At 41.2% G+C, this 18,998-nt stretch overlaps 1 protein-coding gene across 1 annotated transcript in view; it reads left to right on the top strand.

Moving 5' to 3' along the window:
• Positions 1-18,998, top strand: part of PDIA5 (protein disulfide isomerase family A member 5) — a 97,505-nt gene that overhangs the window by 32,322 nt on the left and 46,185 nt on the right. Inside the window, exons 6-11 of the mRNA XM_014871768.2 lie at positions 2,516-2,608; positions 3,820-3,880; positions 7,444-7,511; positions 11,953-12,044; positions 12,149-12,220; positions 16,593-16,729. Of these exons, the coding sequence (XP_014727254.2) occupies positions 2,516-2,608; positions 3,820-3,880; positions 7,444-7,511; positions 11,953-12,044; positions 12,149-12,220; positions 16,593-16,729 (523 nt within the window). The remainder of the gene's footprint in view (positions 1-2,515; positions 2,609-3,819; positions 3,881-7,443; positions 7,512-11,952; positions 12,045-12,148; positions 12,221-16,592; positions 16,730-18,998) is intronic.

The following is an 18,998-nucleotide window of genomic DNA, read 5'->3' on the forward strand; positions in this document are numbered from 1 at the left end:
AATTGGTCCTGCTCTAAGCCCTGAATCCTTTCAAGTTGGCTGTTGTAAGGAGTGTATATGTGAAATTGAGGCAGGTCTCGTTATTAGCATCCTTACTGCATGATACTTCAAAGGAGTGAAAAGCACAAGGATATGTTTGTGTATGTTTTCTTTCAGGTTAAAACCTAGATCTTTGTATATGATTATAGATCAACTCTCCTGTTAAAACTTGCTTGTTTTTAGCAGCATGTGCTGGATGAAGCATGTCCTGTACCCTGCTGAACCGAGGTTTAAGGTTCAAAGCTGGCACAGCTGGTTACAGCCCATGGTGCCTCTGCCCGTGCTCTGGGGTCAGAACAGGTCCTGACTGTACCACTGCAGGGCTGCAGTGGGGCTGGCTCTACAACACCAGGGTTGCTGTGCCCTGGACCTTGCTGTGCCTCTAGCACAGCAGCCTGGGGACACTGCTTTTCTGTGACTGGAGAATGCTGTGGTTTGTTAGGTGTTGTTCTTCCCTGTTTAAAGTAAGAGAAGTTCTCTTTGCTGCATGAAGAATTGAGGGCAAGACAACATACTGCCTGCTCCTGCCAGAAGACATTACACATCTAATTTTTTTCTGTCTTGGCTGAGAGAGAGAGGCTGGGTGAATTAAATCTCTTTAATCCTCCATCCTCTAACCATATCTGTTTCTACATGACTGAATTTGGCATGCAGGAATTCTTGAAAGTAGCAGTCAATTACACTCATTAGCCGTTCAAAATGTTGACCCCTCTCTCCTCCTCTCCAGTGTATAGTTGAGGTCTCTGCATGCTGAGGGTGAGCAGAACTTGATGCAGCTGTCCTGAAGGTAGAACATCTCTGCTGTTTTTGTCCTCTTCTTTCTTTCCCCATGTATCATTAGTCTTCTTAGGATGTCATTTGGGATGTTAATGCCTCTAAGTCTACAGCTTTTTACATTGCAAGTCCATTGTAAATTTACTTGATTTTATATTTTTTTTCCTAACTAGCTCCTTTCCCTGATAATGCCACAGGAAAACAAATTTCTTCTGGAAGCGTTTGTCATCCTTATGTGTTAGATCCTTTTTACTGGGTACATTAAGTGTTTTGGTTGCTGACTGGTGACTGATATGTGCTGCCTCTTGTGATAAGACAAATCTTTTCAATGTTAGCTGTGCAAGCAGACAGAAACATAAATGCAATAAATGGATCCTGCTGTAAGCTCTGAATCCTCCCAAGCCTTGCAGTATCAACTGAGAGGCAGGAAAATGAGCTAAACTTCCTTCTCTGTTGATAAACTGTTGGGATGTTGTACCACAGCAGCCCCACCATTCCAGTGATGAGACATGTCACCAGGTCTGCTGCCAGCCTGCTCCTGAGAAAGTGCAGTACACACCCAGGCTTTTAGATAAGTAGTCTTGGTGTGTGTTAGTATAGCTCAGTGCCATGACAGCATCATCCACTCACACTCACACTGAAGGAAGCTCCTCAGGGACCTCAGTGTGTTAGTGGTGTGGCTGAGATCCTGTATGGGAATGCACACAAACCTGCAAGCAATGCCATAAAGAAAGCTGTGGGGTCATTCTGAGTGGTGAATGAGCATGGAATATCAGGTTTTATGTTTCCTAGAGCACAGACATCTGAGGCCAAAAGTGATCAAGCCTATGTTTGCAAGTACAGCTGGAAACAGGGAGTAGTGTGACTGCCAGAATCCATGGAAAGTATGTTATTGATTCAGAAGGGCTGGAGTTTCCTTCAGGCTCAGGTTGAAATCAGAGGTATCAGAGTACATTTCCTTATGGTAAAGAGAGTATATCTGAGGTCTGCTGAAAGAGATTTTTGGTTGCATGTCAGGTAAAGCAGTTACAAAGTATGTGTACACATGTTCCTGGCTTGTTGAATGTGGGAGAACCCTGCAGAATCCTAGGGTTTTGTATTTCCCACTTCTCCTGTCACATTTGCTTCTTATTCTTATACTTAAAATTGCATTCAATGGATTTTTTAGGTAGGTGGGTCACACAGGGAACTATTGGTGGATTGTTCTTCCTTTGACCAAATGGGCAGTTTGATCTGTGTGTTCATTTGCTTTTGTTCACAGCAAGTATCAGTGTGCCCTGCAGCTAGTCCTGTTACTGAGATGCAGTGAAGGGCATGAGAGCCTGACCTCTACATAAAGAGAAGTCTTTCCTGATAACCCAGGGACTCACTGTGGAAGGTCTAGTACCATTGAAGGAGCTCTCTGAAGGATCCTTGAAGCTATTCTCTGTGTGCTGATTCACTTCCACTCTGTTTTCCCCCGTTTTATAGTGGGAGTGGGAACTGATAAATTGGAATACCACTTATGATGAAGGTTCCCCATATCACTTGGTTCTGCAATAGGAGATTTTTGCTAATCTGCATTAGAGCAGATGAATGTATGAGCAGAAAATCAAAGGTACTGATTGGATGGGGTTTACATCACAGCATGGATTTGAGATTGGATGTCTCATGATTCTATTTGTGTTTCTTTAAAAGCTTTTTTGTCCCCTGTTTATTACAGTCTATGGTAGCCTTTCTCAAGGATCCAGAAGGTGCTCCACTCTGGGAGGAAGATCCTGAAGCCAAAGATATTGTGCATGTTGACAGTGAAAAGGTACATTAGCTGGATAGATATTCTGTTGTTTTGTAAGTATATGGGATGAAGGGAGTGTATATCTTTGTATTAGCTCTTACTGAAACATCATTATTTTGTTTCTTTGGAAGGGAAGTTTAAAGCACCCAGCCTGTTTGAAGTGATTTTACAAATGTTGTGGGTTGTGATAACTGTAAAGTCCTGTGCTTCTTGCCTTCCTCTGCCCTGCATGTGGCCATGACCTCAGGCTGCCAGCTACACAGCAAGTGTCAGAGCTTGTGGATGGTGTGGGGGCATAGCCCTCTTTGTCTCAGGGAACTGGGGCAGCTTGCCAGGTGCAGAATGCAGGTAGGAGGTAAAATGCTGCTCTTCAAACTGCAGGTTGTCATTAAACCTTGGGTTCCCTCATGTGCCCGAGGTTAGGAATTGTGAAGCAGGAAGAAACAGGATCCAGATCTTGAGGGATTTAACTTGGTAACTGTCCTCTCAGTGTTACGTAGGAAGGCAGCAAATGTGATGAAACTACCTTCAAAAGCCAGTGCCACCACAGTTACTCATTTTGTTCTTTCTAATATAATCAGTTTGGTCTTTTATATTAGTTTTCTAGTCTATAGATTTTTTAAACTTTAATTGATTGGACTCTAGCTGGTATTTTGTAAAGGGCTTTTTCAATTTTCTGGCTTTCATTTTTAATATTAGAAATGGTTATTCTGACATTCAGTTTTTGTAGGAAGATTAATTTTTAATGTTCACCCTCTGTACTCTATTACAAGGCTTCCAGGGGTTGCATTCAATTTGAAAACTTCATCTAGTTTTTCTATCATGCTGGTACTGAAAAATCCTTTTTGCATGGCATCTCATAGGTTTGGCAAGGTTTCATAGTGTGAAAACTGAACTTGTTTTGTTATTATTGAGTCTGACTTTTTGAATTGCAATATGGATTTTGGATGTGTCAGTGAAGAAAGGGTTTGCAGATAGAGATTCTGCAGTGAGAATGAACTAAACCATAGAACTTCCACATATTAACAGTGAAGATACTGGTCTAGGATATTCAGCAAACAGCTGAATGTATAATAAATTTTGTCATCTTCTTTCAAGTTAAACAAGAAAAAAAATTGAGTCCTGTGATACTGTGTTCTATGAATACATATATTAATTTTTTGAAGTTGTAGTACAAATAATAAGAGGTGTCATTGAGTATTTTTTTTTATTTTCTTTGGTTCATTCACTAGGAATTGAGAAGGCTTCTTAAGAAGGAAGACAAGCCCCTACTGATGATGTTTTATGCCCCATGTAAGTAGCCCAGCATGTCCTGTCACCTCTTTCCCCCTTCTCCACTGGGATATGTCCAAGTCTGACTAGAAGCTTCACCCGTGCTTCACTGATAATACCATCTTGTGCTGCCTCTATCATTCAGCTCCTTGTGTTGTTCTGCCTGTTTCTCCTCAGTTTTTCCCTGGTTGACCATCATTCGTGTCCCAGTCTTCTCTCATTCTTTTGTGATGATGGCTCTTGCTCAATGTTCTTTTAAGCAGCTGCTTTCTATAATTTTGTTACCTGTTGTCCTTTGTAGATTTGTGCTGCACAGAACAGAAGCAGTGTGTGCTGCAGACAGAGGGGACAGTGCAGAGGTCAGGAGCAGGGCTGTTGTTCCTGCTCCATCCCAGAGGCACCTTGCACGTTCCTGCCTGCACTGGCAGGGCTAACTCAAATGCAAGTGGGGTTTCAGGAAGAGGAGAGCACATTGGAGTCTCTCCATTTCTTTGTCACCTTGGCCTTGTATTGCTGCTATCCTGTCATTGCATTGGCTACTTGTTGCTTAATGTTGCAGATTTACAGCTGCCTTTTTGTGTTTCCTGGTGACTGCTGTGTGAGGCTTTCCAGCTCTTCTAAGCAAGACTGTGTTGCACTTGAGTTGTTGCTTAGTTGAGGAGGCAGAGAAGCCATGAGAAAAGAATAAATGTGTGACCTAAACTAGGAAAGCCTCCCAGCAGTGCCCTGATAGGGAAGTTGATGTGAGGTACTACAAGCAATTTGCTGGCTGATTCTCTTTAAAACGTGTGTCCCATGGCAGCATTATCTGGTGTTCCTCAGTGTATTTTCCCTTGTAATTACTGCCTGAAACACCAGTCTACCTTTTTATTCTCATCTGAGCACTGCCATGGTCAAAATTGCCCAAGACTTAGTTTGATGCATCACAAAGAGGATGATTTTTCTTTTAACTAAATCATTTGTGGCTCTGTGCCTTCAGACTCTGCAGTGGTGTGGTCCTTTGTGGCCTGGTGTGGTGTGTGTGGCTGTTCCCAGGAGCTGCTGCCTTGGATCAGCAGGAGATGATACGGCTGCTCTGCTGTAAATCGTCCCTTCAGGGAGAGCTGGGCTGCACAGTGCTTTCACACTTTACCTGTATCAGGAATAATTGTTTTCCACAACTGAGTCTCTTTCTGAAATGTGCCTTATCTAACCCTTCGTTCTCTTTGAACTGTTCCCCCAGAAACCCTCCTCCTTCCAGTTTCTCTTCTTTGAAGTGGCAAAACACCTGCTAGTTTTCACTGCTGTAATACTTGTGCTGTGAAGGAAGTCTACTTGTGAGGCTTTTTTTTTGCTCTGATTTCTCAGTTTGTAACTCCCTCATCTTTTATTTAACACACAAGACCTTCTGAATTGGTTGTTGTCCAAATTTTTTCTTGCTCCTTTTACTGGAGACAGAATACATCCAGCAGTTGCAATAAAAGATGGGCTTTGAGCAGCTGAAATTATTGGTTATATACTGGTGTTACCTTTCATAGCTGGGAGCAGCAAATCAAGACTGGTCACTAAAAGAAATTCAGCTTTTCCTTACTTATAAGAGAGGTCTTTGGCACAGGAGGAGATCAGAGTCTTTGTCTGGGAGGCTGTGGGGAAGACAGCTGCCTTATTTCTCCCTGCTTTGTTGGAAGCAGGGACTTTAGATTCATTGTGGCAGATTGATAGGAAATGGGCTCTTTCATTATGTACTGGTGCAGAGGGAGATGAATACAACTACAGACTTAGATGTAGTTACTTTAATATTTCAGGAATGCTTGGTGTGGGTAAAACAACTCAAAGCAAAGGCTTGCTTTCCTCAGAAGATATTACCTGCCATTTGCAGACTTTTCACTGTACTTTGGGCCTATATTAGAAAGACAGCACTAAAGATGAAATATTAGGTATACTTGAAGGGATTCAGATTTATTTGTAGTTAACTCTGTCAAAGAAAACTCCTGCAGGAGGCCGTCTGGATTTGGCATCAAGAAGGAGCTGTTTGTAAACATGATTGAGAACAAGGCTTTAAAAATGAAGGTGTTAACTAGTGGAAAGACTAATCTGTATTTAATTAAGCTTCCTCTTTTGGGACAAAATATAAGAAGAAAGAACAGAAGAAAATGAGTTTTTTGAGGTTCTCCTTTCATACCTGTTGAGGTGTATATGTGGCTTGACAGCATCCTGAACAATATAACCCAGAAATACGAGGACAGTAGAGGGTGTACTGAAGTAGGTTTGGCAGCAGCAGAGCTGGGAGGAGGAGGATGATAGGGATGATGGCTGGGTGGAGGAGGCTGGTGTATGTGCCTGTGCTCTGAAGGTACTCCAGGGAGCAGTAAAAGGGTGAAGAGGGGAAAATAGGGAAATCTGCTGCAGGACTTAAGGGCCTGAGGCTCCTGAGGAGTGAAGAAATAGAGTATTCAGAAGATGATGTCTGTCAACTCACATTTTTTGATGTCTGTCCGTTGGTTTGGATGAAGCTGCAAGACCTCAGTGGGTCTTAAATGAGTGGTCTGTACCCACTAAGAAATGGTCATTTTGACCAGCACTAATTTAACAACCTCATTGTCAATTTGAGAAGAGAGATCAAAGATGGAAAGACCACAGAAACAAGAACTCTACTTCGTCAGATTAAAGGATGTTCTTTTCCAGTCATGCTGATGCAATCCTAAACAAGTGGCTGCAAAATCTGTTCCTCCTTTCTGGAAGATATTTTCAAAACTCTGTCTGTTAACCAGAACAGAAGTGTTGACTGCTGTCCCGTGGTGGCCTGAGAGTTTCCACAATAAGTGTCTGGAGGGCTTGGCTCCAGCTGCCTTTCTTCCATGCTATCTGCACTCCTGCCCCTTCCCATCTGCACGCACAGATTTTACTTGGCAGGGGTGAAAGCTGCTGCTTACAAGGTGATTTGCTGTAATCTCCTTAGCACTGCAGAGCATCATCAAACAGCTCTCACTCAGCACACTCCAGCTACACATTGGTGGTCTTCCTCACTCACCCTTTGTCTTTTCCACAGCACATCATTGTATCTTACAAGGGCCGTTGCTTCTGAGCTATGTCTGCTCAATTAACAGTGCACTGCTTAACACTTGATGTCTGTGTAATGTGTTTAGGAAATGCATCTCAAATTAATTTTAAAGCCTTGTTAAGCTGGGATGAATCTGAAGTACCTCCCCCTGTCCCTTCAAAGACCAGAAATGCACAAAGCTTTTTGTTTTGAGTTCACAGTTATGACATCTTCTGTTGACTTTTGATATGTGTGTTTCATCTTGTGTTCTCCTCTGGGCTCAGTTTAGAGCCTGAAGAATATAAAATTATTTTACTCTTTTCATACTAGGAGGAGAAATGAATATGAAAATGAAAAGCATGAAAAATGTGCAAAAATAGAGGCTTGTAACAAGTAACATCCTTAGAAACCAGTAATCTAGTAGTGATTTAGTGAAGCTGATAAAGAATTTTTGTTTAAATTTTTTAGTATAAAATATGACTTCATATGCTTTGAAACATAGATACTGTAGAAGAGGCTGAATAGAGTTGTTGGCATATTACTTACACAATTTGTTTTTTATCAGGGTGTGGTGTTTGTAAGAGAATGATGCCATCTTATCAGCAGGCAGCCACAGAACTCAAGGGTAAATATGTAAGTGAGACGATGAGATTTATATGACATTTCAAAAATCATTTTAACACTTTTTTTTTTTAAAGTATATAAACTGACAGATATTTATCAAAATTATCAATTTTTAAGAAAGATGAAACAAAAGAGAAATAAGTGACTTTGTATCGGATCTCTTCAGGATTCTCTCTTGGTTTTTATTCTTCTAAAACTTTAGACAATGAGATGTGAACTCCCTTGCCCTTTAGATCCACTGCAGTTTTTTCCATGGAGATACAGACTCTGACACTATGTAGATTTACATTTAGCCTCTAATTTGTCAGTTTGTAGGCCTTTTGGGCTCATTTTGGTAAAGAAAAGAATGTTTGCCTTAATGAGTTGGATCAGCTTTTTGACCTGATATTTCATAGCAGGGTCAGGGATGGATGCCCTTATTGCAGTTAATAATACACTTTTTTACTGGAGAATCACAGTGTTATGAGAGGGAAATCCCCCTCCCATAAGCTACTGCTCACCCTCCAGCCACTCAGCATTAGTAGAATCTTACAGTTTAACTGTAGCTCTGTCAAAGTTAGCATTGATGTGACATTAATATGAAAGTAAGTTTTGGCTCTAATAGAGTACAGCATTCACAGTAATTTAGTTACCCCTTTGTCCCTATAAGGTGTATTGATCTCTCTAAGCTAGTCAAAGGCACTTGTCTAGTTGAGGTTTTATAATGTGCTTAACGTATGATTTATATGATGCCAATAGTAGTACATGAAGGACAAAGAAATAGGATTGCTGTTTCATGGCTGTAGCAGAATTTGCTCTGGTCCTACCTGTAGGATCATTCACTGTTGTGTTTACAGGTTTCCTTGTGAGGAAAAGATGAAACACTGCAGTTCATTGCCAGGGCAGCTCTGGCCATTCCTTTTCATGACCATGTAGTGCTGTCAGACTGCCCAACATTCTCCAAACCAGTTGTTTTCAGAAGTGTTTTCTCTAAATCCTTGTTTGCTTAGGGCTGAAATGCATGGGAATTGTTCTAATTTATTTAGGACACAGCACAAGCCTTAGAAGATATTTTCAAGAATGTTTTTGTCCAGCCAGGCAGCACTCTAAGGCCATCACCCCTCAGAGGAGCATGTGCTGCAGCCTTTGGGAAGGCACTTTGGGAAGATTGTCCCATCCCAACAAAGTTTTGTATGGGAGTGCATTGTGGAGTGTGGGGTGAGAGGGATTAGGAATGTAAAGCATCACCTATAGAGATAGTGCCAGAGAGAAGGCATGCTGCAGAGCGCTCTGTCCTCCTACAGTTATCCCTTCCTTGTCCATGTGCATTTATTAAATTCAGACCAGAGAATTTAAACTCTAGATCTATTCTGGTTTGAGTATTTCCTTCCTCACTTGGCAGTAATTTCTATAGATCCAGGCTAATCCTGCACAGCTGAGTGACAGGGCTGAGATGCAGTTTTTTGCAGTGAAGTGTTGTAGTGCAGTATCAGTTCAGAGGATAGTCCAGTTATGCCACTGCCACCCATGCTTTTCACAAAAAATCAGTCTGTTTGTCAGAATTGGACCCAATTAACTTCCTGAGTGGGATGTGTACACATCTCGCTATTTCTAAAGTTAACTGTGCTGTACCCATCAGAAATTATTCATGGAGTGCCTTAGAGTGATGTTGACCTCCAGATCAGACCTTGCTGCAAAGTTTATGAGTGGTTTGGATGAGCTGAAGATTTGGCCTTTTAATCTGACCTGTCATTATTAGCTGTCAGGATATGCCAGGCTCAAAAGTGATTATTGCTGTTCCATAGCAGGAAAATTAAATACAGTATTGCCTATTGAAGAGGTCATAAAAGTGAAAGGGTGAAGTGTACCTGTCACTGGTCACTGTGTTCCCTTGGGACTGGTTGTTTCTTGTCCCAGTGCTATTACTGAGAGGAAGGCAGGGAGGCACTTTTAATTTATATTATGGTTATATCTTACAATTCTGTTGCACCTAGTGCTGAAGGGAAAAGTGTTCCAAATCAGAAGTGGACTTATTTTATCCTTGGCAGGAAAGATTCCTGTGGTTAGAGGGTTGGCTGGGCTCTGGTGAGTGACTGTCACTATGGCCCCAGAGCAAGGGGGATCTTGGATATTAGCAAACCATTCATCATCTCCCTAATGTCCACAAACTTTGTGAATGTGCCAGAATGTTCTGCTCAGTAAAGACCAACTTGAGAATATGCTGAAGTGCTTTCCTCTTTTGGTGCTTGTGGTTTTTTGGCTTTTTTTTTTTTTTGTTTTTTCCTTTTTAAATTTTTTTTTTTTGGTGCTGTAAGGTACCCTTTTGGAGCAATCCCATCAAGAAAACTGAGAATCAAGGTAGGGGGTTACAATAGGAATGGTCAGAAGCTCCAAATTCTTGGGCAGCTAGGAAAGGTTCAGAGTTGGTTTAGATTATAGGTAGCTTGTTGGAGAGCAGATAAGTGTTGAAATATGTCAAGTGGCACTGCAGAGGTGAAAGGAATAAACTGATCTTTGTTTCTGCAATGGCTATTACAGGAGGTAATGGACCTAAATTGAAGTTGGGGTCATTCAGTCATTTGCTAAAAGCAAATTTGCCAAACGACTGGCAGGAGGACCCTGGCTTTGGGCAGTAGGTGTGTTTTGATGGTCTCTGGCAGCCTGATATTTCATAATTTTGTGATTATTGGCCAGCTAAAGCTGTTACTCTTGTCATTAAAACAAATCGTGTTGTAATAAGCTTTTTGCTAAATACGCTTCATATAATGTAGTGAACACTAGAATGAATCCAAGTTATTGACTTTAATCAATCATCATTAGATGGACACAGTGAAATTGTCTGATATGGCCAGGAATGACCATTGAAATAATAGGAAATCCTCTGAAAGTTCACAGCAAATATGGAATCTGGTAGGCTTTTGTTAGTTAGGAAATTAGCTAACAACTGATTCTTGCTTTTTAAAGCAGCCATTCTGTCTTGATTCTGTTGCATTTACCTGCCTTTTAGGTCGTGATGTGGAGGATGAGAGGGGAGAATTGAGTCTAGGTGATCTCATATGAATTAAGTCAACCTGGTTATTAGAACTACAAGGAAAATTCAGAGTGGAAGACTTGGCCAGCAAGTATAAACCTTACTTCTGTACTCTCCTCTGTTCAATTTAGCCCTTCTTAGGGTAGGGAAGAGAAAACAAAGTATCTTTTTGTGACTTTCCAGCACATTCTTAGGAACGGTTGACCTTCAAATGAGGATTTTCTGCTTTAAGATTTATTTCATGCTGGCTCTGAGCACATTTGGTTGGTCTGTGCAGTTTGCTGCAGTCAGGAACGTGGTATTAAATTCTGATGTGGTATTTCAGCTAGAAGGAGAAAATCCTGTTTTTGGAGAGCAAAGGAGGAGGGGGTTGAATTAAGACCCTGCTGCTAAAATGATTTAAGCCGTCAATGCCATTAAACTAAGTTAATCAGGAAGTGATATCTCAGCAACTTGCTGGGTCCAGGTTTGACAGCAGAATCACCTCTGTGTGAATTGCACACCCACAAAAACTTGGAATCAATCCCATCTTCCAGTTTTCATGTCAGAAATATTTGGAAGACATTTGGACAGGGCACAGTATAAGTCACAGGAGCCCTGAACCTGGAGCTCAAGGACTGTTGAGATGAGGACAGGTTGGGACAGAGGTGAGGAGTGGGGGGGAGAGAGTTTTTGTTTTATGTGCTAGTCTGAAAAGCTACTGTGCTTCTGTGCCTCTCTTTTTGAAGACTATAGAACAAGGTTAATTCTTAACTCTCATTATACCCTGCCCTACCTAAGTTAACGTATTTAAAGCATATAAAATGCCATGTGCTATTTCCTGAGCTCATGGAAATAGGGCACGTTTTATTTTCACATCAAAGTCATGCTGATTTCCCCTTGCCATTCAGTAAGTGCATTTTGGAACTGGGATAATGCCAGTGCTTGTGGTTGGTTAGACATTGACAAGTTGGTTAGACATAGACAAGTTCATTGCTAGAGTGAAAACTAGAGAGCTGAGGGTAGAATTTCAGGTGTCCTGTTTAATATTTGGATATTAACTAAGAACTCTCTTTTTTTATCCTTGCAGAGGAAGAAAAAATCTAGTTGTAGCTTAAAATCCAAATAAGCAAAGAAGAGCACAAGTGCTGCAATTGAGAGATTCCCTTTAGGTATTTCTGTTAGTGGGTGAATAAAAAGAAGCAGAGATGCTTGCAGAGCAGTGAGGAAGTGATATGGTGACTGATGTGTGTTTTCTCTGAATTAGACTCAAGTACTGTTCTATTCCCCCTTGCACAAAATCAGAAAAAATTCAGTGCCTTTTACAGAGAGCCCCTTACTTGCTATATGCATGAAATCAGAATCTGCCCAGATTGAAGTGGGTTTTACTTAGATCTTCAAACAAATGTAATGTTCCTGCTGAATTGTAAGAATCAGTAAGATTATGCTCTGTTTTTCCAGGTTCTTGCGGGGATGAATGTTTACTCTGCTGAATTTGAAAGGATAAAGGAAGAATTCAATGTCCGGGGATATCCTACAATCTGCTATTTTGAGTCGGTTATATTTTGCTACTATTTTAGAAATCATGAACTCTTATATAATTGTGTGTTTTTATCTTTTAGGGCAAGGACTGAACCTTGTTTTGTTGCTTTAACAGGAAAGGAAAGTTCCTGTTCAACTTTGAGAACTTTGGTGCAACAGCAGCAGATATCGCAGAATGGCTGAAAAAGTAAGGCATTGAACTTCATGCACTCCACCTTTTATATACTCTTCATTATTTACAGAATGTAATGGTTTAGGAACAGGCATCTCTCCCTCCTTCCCTCTGCTCAAAAGAGCAAACAAAACTATTCCACTGAGATCAGCTAAACTCATATGGAGAGATTGACTAATGTTTGGTTTTTAGCATGCATGCCTTGCATTTCACTATTGCATTTTGTCTGTAATAGGAGACTGACTGTGGACTAAAATAAATGCAGATACACAGATCTCAGCATTGTTAAAAATGCCAGCTTAAATTTCCAGTGATCTTGGGTGCTTGAACTTAGTACCTTGCAAAAGGTTTGACTTCTGTTGTGTTATTAAAAATGTATATACCAAGTGTGCAGTTCTTGTTGGTTCATCAGCCTTTAGCTGAAGACTTTAAAGTGTCTTGCAGTGACAAACTGAAGATCAAGGCACCCTGGATAGGTAGTCATTTTTACAACATCTCTGTTTGCTGTCATGATGTGAAATTGTAGAAAGCACCTTGTTCTACACAAAGAAAGCTATTTGCAGTCATAGACATTTTAGGAGCTGAATGAGCCTGTGGGACTAGCAGTTCAGAGACACACAGGAAAAGTGTGTGTGTGTGTGTGTGTATAGCTGCTCTTCAATTGGTGCAATTCCCCACGTGGTCCGTGAAGCTGATGGAGTAGCTGGAGAGAGCTGAGATAATCTGGTGATGGAGAAATCTCATTTGCAGTGAGACCAGGCTCTTGGGCATGGTGTCTTCTTTGTAACCCTCCCTTGTTTGTTGCAGTGGTGGAAACAATACTGAAATGAAGCTAATGAAAGGAAACAAACACATGCGAAAGAACAGACTGTTGTAAGCTATTGTAATAGTACTTCTTAGCAAAATTGGCTCAGAATAAATGTATTTTGGTGTACAGTGGGGCTGTGCTGGGCATGTGCATATGGTTGCAGGTAGCCCAGGGTCTCCAGCAGCAGGAGGCTGAGTGCTTCAGGATTTGGAACCCACAAATGAAGTGAGAGCAGCATCCTGTTAGCATCAAGAGCTACAAGCACTGCAAGCAAGTACTGCCCAGTGGCTCAAACAGGGGGAATTCAGCCAGTGTCATTTAGCCTCATGTAGTCAATTAGGCCTTAAAATGTGAGTGATCAAGATGACAACTCCAGCAACTTGAAGGAGATGATCAGCCCTTGGAGCAAGGATATGGCTTCATCACCTGCACTTTGTTATGCTTTTCAATTCTGCAAGGATGTGGTTATCTCTTGGCTACCATATGGGAAACATTAGCTGTTTGGGGTGTTTTTTTCCTCTGTCTGCCCACATAATATCCAGATAATCCCTGCAATATGCAGTACCTTTATATCAGTGCTGTGACAGCAAGTGAACACAGCTACTGGAGGCAAAGCAGAACAGCTGCAAGCTCTTTCCAATGATAATCTCTGCTAACAAGCCACTGTGGACTTTGGCTGATACTTCAGCAGTCCAGAGCTAAAGACAGCTGTTTGTCCTCGCTTAGTGCATGCTTATTAGTTGCCCAAAAGATGATCTGAGCAATAGCCTTGTGCCCCTGTTTTGTGTAATAAGTACAACTTTTAAGGAAACCACATTTAGTAGTTATGTGTACTTATATTTTGCCAGTAATTGATGCTTAAATTATGATAAATTATTAATAAAGCCACATATAGGATAAACATGCTATATACATAATATTATACTATTGTGAAGAATCTACAGTACAGATAGTCAAAATGGTATGGCAGGGGCTTTAGGAAAGCCAAGGAGTGCAATGAGATAGCTGCAGGGTGTACTGGCTTTCCGAATAGCCCAATATTAAAATATTGAAAGGTTGCTTTTGTACAAAATGTTACTCCGAGGACCAGGGCATGCCGATGCTGTGGTAGGGAAAACCAATGCATATTTATACTGTGCATGCATGTGCTGTCATTGTAGAGCCTTGAAAGCAAATCCAACAGACATTGAGATGTATGAAATGGCCCATTTTGTGTGGACAATAAGTGCACGCTGCAGAAAAAGCAGCTGTTTTCCCTCTCCCTCTTCTTTTTTTTCCCCCTCTAAATATTACTGGTAAAGTGCTGAAAGTGAGTGATCTTAGGCTCATTTGTGGGGGAGAACATGATATAACTTAATGAAAGTTAGAATTATTTAAATAATTGTCCATGCTTTTTCCTCTCAGGACAAGAACTAATAGTTTGGAGGGCTCCAACACTTTTTTTTTTTTTTTTTTTTTTTTTTTTACTACTTATTAGAGGTGGTTCTTTCTTAGGCTGAAGTGTGCTAATGCATCAGTATTACAGATACTTCACCTTTCTTATCTTCCTAAAAGGCACTGGCTACTATGTTACGGATATTCAGATGTTTTCATGAGATGATAGAGATGAACCATCATACAGCCTTAATGCAACACAGTAGAGATGCTATCTTGTACATGCCACTTTTTTGTTAAATCTGATACACAGCCTGAGTGGTAGGCAAGCCCAGCAGCTTCTTGCTGCCTTCAATAGCTGCTTAGTTTGTTTTGCTGTTTTTATAGATTCCCCTCAGGCCCTTCCTTAGCATCAGCTACTCCGTTAAATCAAGAACTTGTTCTGTGCTCTCAATTGAATTAGCTTCTGATAACTCTTATGGACTTCCATTATCCTAATCAAGTGTTGGGTGTGCCTTGTCTCAGTGTTAAATGACATTTTAAATTTTGCTTGGTGCTTTCTCCAGGCCTTGAGGTGTTTATTACTACCTCCTGTGTAGACTCATTAGCATGCACAGTATTTTAAATTATAAATTTACCATTTGAATAAACATCTTGTGCCCTGCTTTACTAATTCTTGACTGAAATAGGTCATGCCAGGCCCTGCTAAACACCGTGTTCTCCCAGTGCATTGCAGGCACTGTGTCCGTGTTCATCATGCCCTTCCTGCTCAACACAGCTCCCAAATCCATTAAGTGCCATGGTGTTTGCTGGAAAGCCTTCATTCTGCCAGGACAATTGGAGATTATTGCTCTCTGGACTGCTTGGCCAGATGCAGCTCTGACCTTTTACTTTGCTGTTTGCTTCTTGGTTTGTTTATCACAGAAGCAGCAGCAAAGGTGTGCATCACAGTTCTGCACGGATTGCTTAATATTCTTGGATCACTCCCATTGCTTACATCAACAGAATTTGCTATCTGAATCTGTGTATCTCTACTGCTTTTTTTATCAAACTAGGCTTTGAGCCTAGAAATGAGTAAGGCAGGATAAATGAGTTATCATCTGTTTGCCATTCCTTGTTCCAGGCAGCTAACACAATAATATGTTTTAATCAAAGATAGTAAAACTGCTTTCAGCAGAGATGGGGTCACATCCAGACCCATACTTTGCCAAAGAATTTGGGGAATTTTGGGGGGTGTTTTGGAATTCGTTACGGCAACTGACAAAAATAGCTTCAAAGTCTGGCTCCCAATGTTCGTATGTTTGGGTGTCTTTTCTGTGAGCACTGCTTTAATAAATTAAATGTCAATTAGCATAGTTTAGTTCACAGCTGCCAAATTCTCTCTTTAATGTACATTAATAAAAGCCAAAAACAATTTATTGGGATGATGAGCTTCAGAGGAGCTTAGGTTCAGTTTCCAGACTTGCCACTGTGTCTTTGAGCAGTCTCTGTGGCTCTGACCCATCAAAGACAGTTGGACTCAGGTGCAATCATAGTGAAGTTGGTAGAACACATCATTTGCCTTTTAGGTGAAGCATGCAGCTGAGTATCTCTGCTGAGTTAGGCCTGCAAGCCCACTGCTGAGTGAGGGCATAATGATGCTTCCCTGGCTCACAAGAGCTGTTCAGGGTAAAGCCATGTATTCTTGGGGAAATGGTGTGTGTAGCTGGCTCATGGTCCCAACACTGCTCCTCCTTTCTCTGCCGGCCCTAATCACGCTGTCAGTATCCAAGGTGACGGGTTAAATTGGCTGTTTCTGCTCACTGCTTTTTTCTTTCATTTGCAATGACTCCTGTGAACTACAAAGTGGGGATGCTGTGAGAAAGGGAGCATCCTGCTGAGGAGGGTAAAAGAGTAATAGGAAATGCATTTTATTTCTATAATGTAATAACCAAGCAGTCTGGTTATCTCCTCGCTCCATCCCCTTCCATTGCTGATCTGTCCTCAGGAGCTTCTTGCAGATTTTTTTGTTCCTCCTCCAGGTTTATCTGTGTTTCAGTGCCTGTGAATTCTGGATGGGTAAAATTATGGAAGCTGTTCAGTAGGGTTGGTGTGTCAGACATGTGTGTGAACATCTGCACAAAGTGGTTCCTTATAGTTTGACTTGCCAAGATGACTGCTTAGCACCAGAGAGCTGCCTTTAAGCTGTGTCTGTTTGTCTTGCAGCCCACAGGCACCTCAGCCACAGGCTCCAGAGACTCCTTGGGCAGATGAAGAAAATGTAGTTTATCACCTGACTGATGAGGACTTCGACAAGTTTATAAAAGATCATTCATCTGTGCTAGTGATGTTCCATGCACCATGTGAGTTTGTTTTCTCTTCTGTACTCTGAGCCAAATGCTTGCTAGCAAAATCAGTGATGTTTTTCCATGGAAGTTTCACAGAACCATGAACTCAAAAATCCAGGCTTTTCTTGTTTGTGGTGTTTGTTAAATACACAGGGCATGAAATGTTTGTGAAGTTGCTGACTTCACATTTAGAATGAAGATGTGCCTCTGGAAGAGGGACTTTTTGTAGGCTGAGTCAAAATGTAACTGAGGAGTGTAATGATGTTTAAGTAGTCTGGGTACCCATCACTTTACAGCATGATTTCCCATTTTCAACTTCTCTTCAATATTGTTTGCTTTCAAAACAGAACTCTGGTTGATTGAACAACTAACTGGAGAACCGTGAGCTCCTGGGTTCTTGTCCATGGCTGCAGCTATGTCATTTTGAGCATTTTCACTCCTCTGCTGCAGTTTCTCTGGCAATGTAAGGGGTGATTGTCATTATATATTGTGCTGAACTATGCCAAAACTAGACCTAAGTTTAGAAAGACCCCAGGACTTTTGATAACTAATGCAGAGTCGGTGGTGATACTACTTACTGTTCTGCTGAGAATGCATTGAATTGATCTTTTGCATGCCTTGAGGTGGGTTGCCTTCAGGAAGCTGTTCCATACTGCTCTCCTGTATGTTGTTGGGTGGAAGAGAACAGTGCATTAACCTCTTAGTTCACTGTGGATGTAACTTGTTTCAGCTACATATCTGGTTCTTCCAATTGTTTGTGTCTGTGATAGACAGTTCAGGCTTGAATCTGCTACACTGTGTGACACAGCTTCTGTCTTCTCTTGCTGCTGTGCTGGCAGCAATACTTGGGTGAGATGTTAATTTTCAAGGGCATAGATTTAAAGGTTAGGACTCTGGAGGCAGACTGTGTGCTCACAGCTGAGGGTCTTGGCACGGAAGCTGAAATCCTGCTTCCCTTTAAGCCAGCAGGATTTAGCTCCAAAATGCCTTTTCTGAAGGTCTGCTCATAAGACTCATTTGAAAAGCATACCATAATGAATTTCCTCTGCCTGATGAAATGTCTAAGAATTTGGTCCACTGAAGCAGAGGACTGACTGCTGTTTTGTAGCTGTGTTCCCTGGATTATTTGTACTAATGAAAGTGGGACCGGAGATGAGCGCCTGGTCTGAAACCCAAAACACAAGTAGCAGAACTGATGAGGCCTGGTTTGCTCAGGAGTTATCCTTCGTTACCCAAATCCTTCCTTCCCCAGATTTCCCTGCACCCTGGCGTGCAAGTGACAGCATGGCCTGGCAGCTGTGTGCCTGCTGAGCAGCTGCTGCCAAGCACAAATGTAACTCCTGCATTGCCCTCCTTTCTCTGTCTCTGCACAATGCCATGGGACAAGGGTCTCCTCTCTCTCAACATGTTCACAGATATTTAGTAGTACTTTAAAGCCTTTTTTGAGTCTGTAAATGGGCAAAGGATACATGTCATGTATTCAGGAGGAGGAAGAGGGGCAAGAGAACAACAGTTGGCCCTGCAAAATTTATTCTTTTAGGAAGTCAGATTTAAAACAGATTAATACATACAATTGCAATCAAATTTTATAGTAAGTTCAAGTTAGTTTTAAATCTCACTAGGAGTCTGTTCAGTTTTTAGTGGTTTTTTTTTAGTATTGTCAAGAACACAGGTAACACAGTTTTAGTAGTAACAATATTGCATTACCTATTTTGAGAGTAGGGGTGCTTCCAGGCAGGTATATTTTGTACTAAGGGCATTCTGCACTAATGTGGAGCAGTACTTTGGCAAATGCTGTTTTAAAAGCAAATCACATGCCTTAATTGGGTTGTCACAATCTTCTGATAACGTTTTCTGGCTGCTCAGAATTGGGATAAGGAGTGTTCCTTGCCAGAACAACTCCATTTTAAATGCAACTTGAATATTTGGGGCATTTTATTTTATTATTCAGGTAGTAATAGTATGCCTACGTGCAGAATCCGGCTTGTACACGTGTAAAAGATCTGTGTTGGTAAGAATCCTTTCTGGGCATCCTCAGCAGAGAGTATGAGGCTTGCAAACTAATTAATGACAGACAACTATCATAAACAGTTATCTCCATGATTAAAAGCTCTTCTCTTAGCACTTCTTAAATGTGCTAATGGTGTCACCTCATGAATATTAGGAGATAAATGATTCCAGTAAAAGAAGTGTAAAACCAGTGAGCGTCTTACTTGTTTTAACCTTGGTAGCTCAGGCTGAGGAAGCTTTTTTCTAAAAACTATGTATTAATAAAAAAAAAGTT

Source organism: Sturnus vulgaris, chromosome 7 (assembly GCF_052056855.1).
Source record: "Sturnus vulgaris isolate bStuVul1 chromosome 7, bStuVul1.hap1, whole genome shotgun sequence".
Lineage (NCBI taxonomy): Eukaryota > Metazoa > Chordata > Aves > Passeriformes > Sturnidae > Sturnus > Sturnus vulgaris.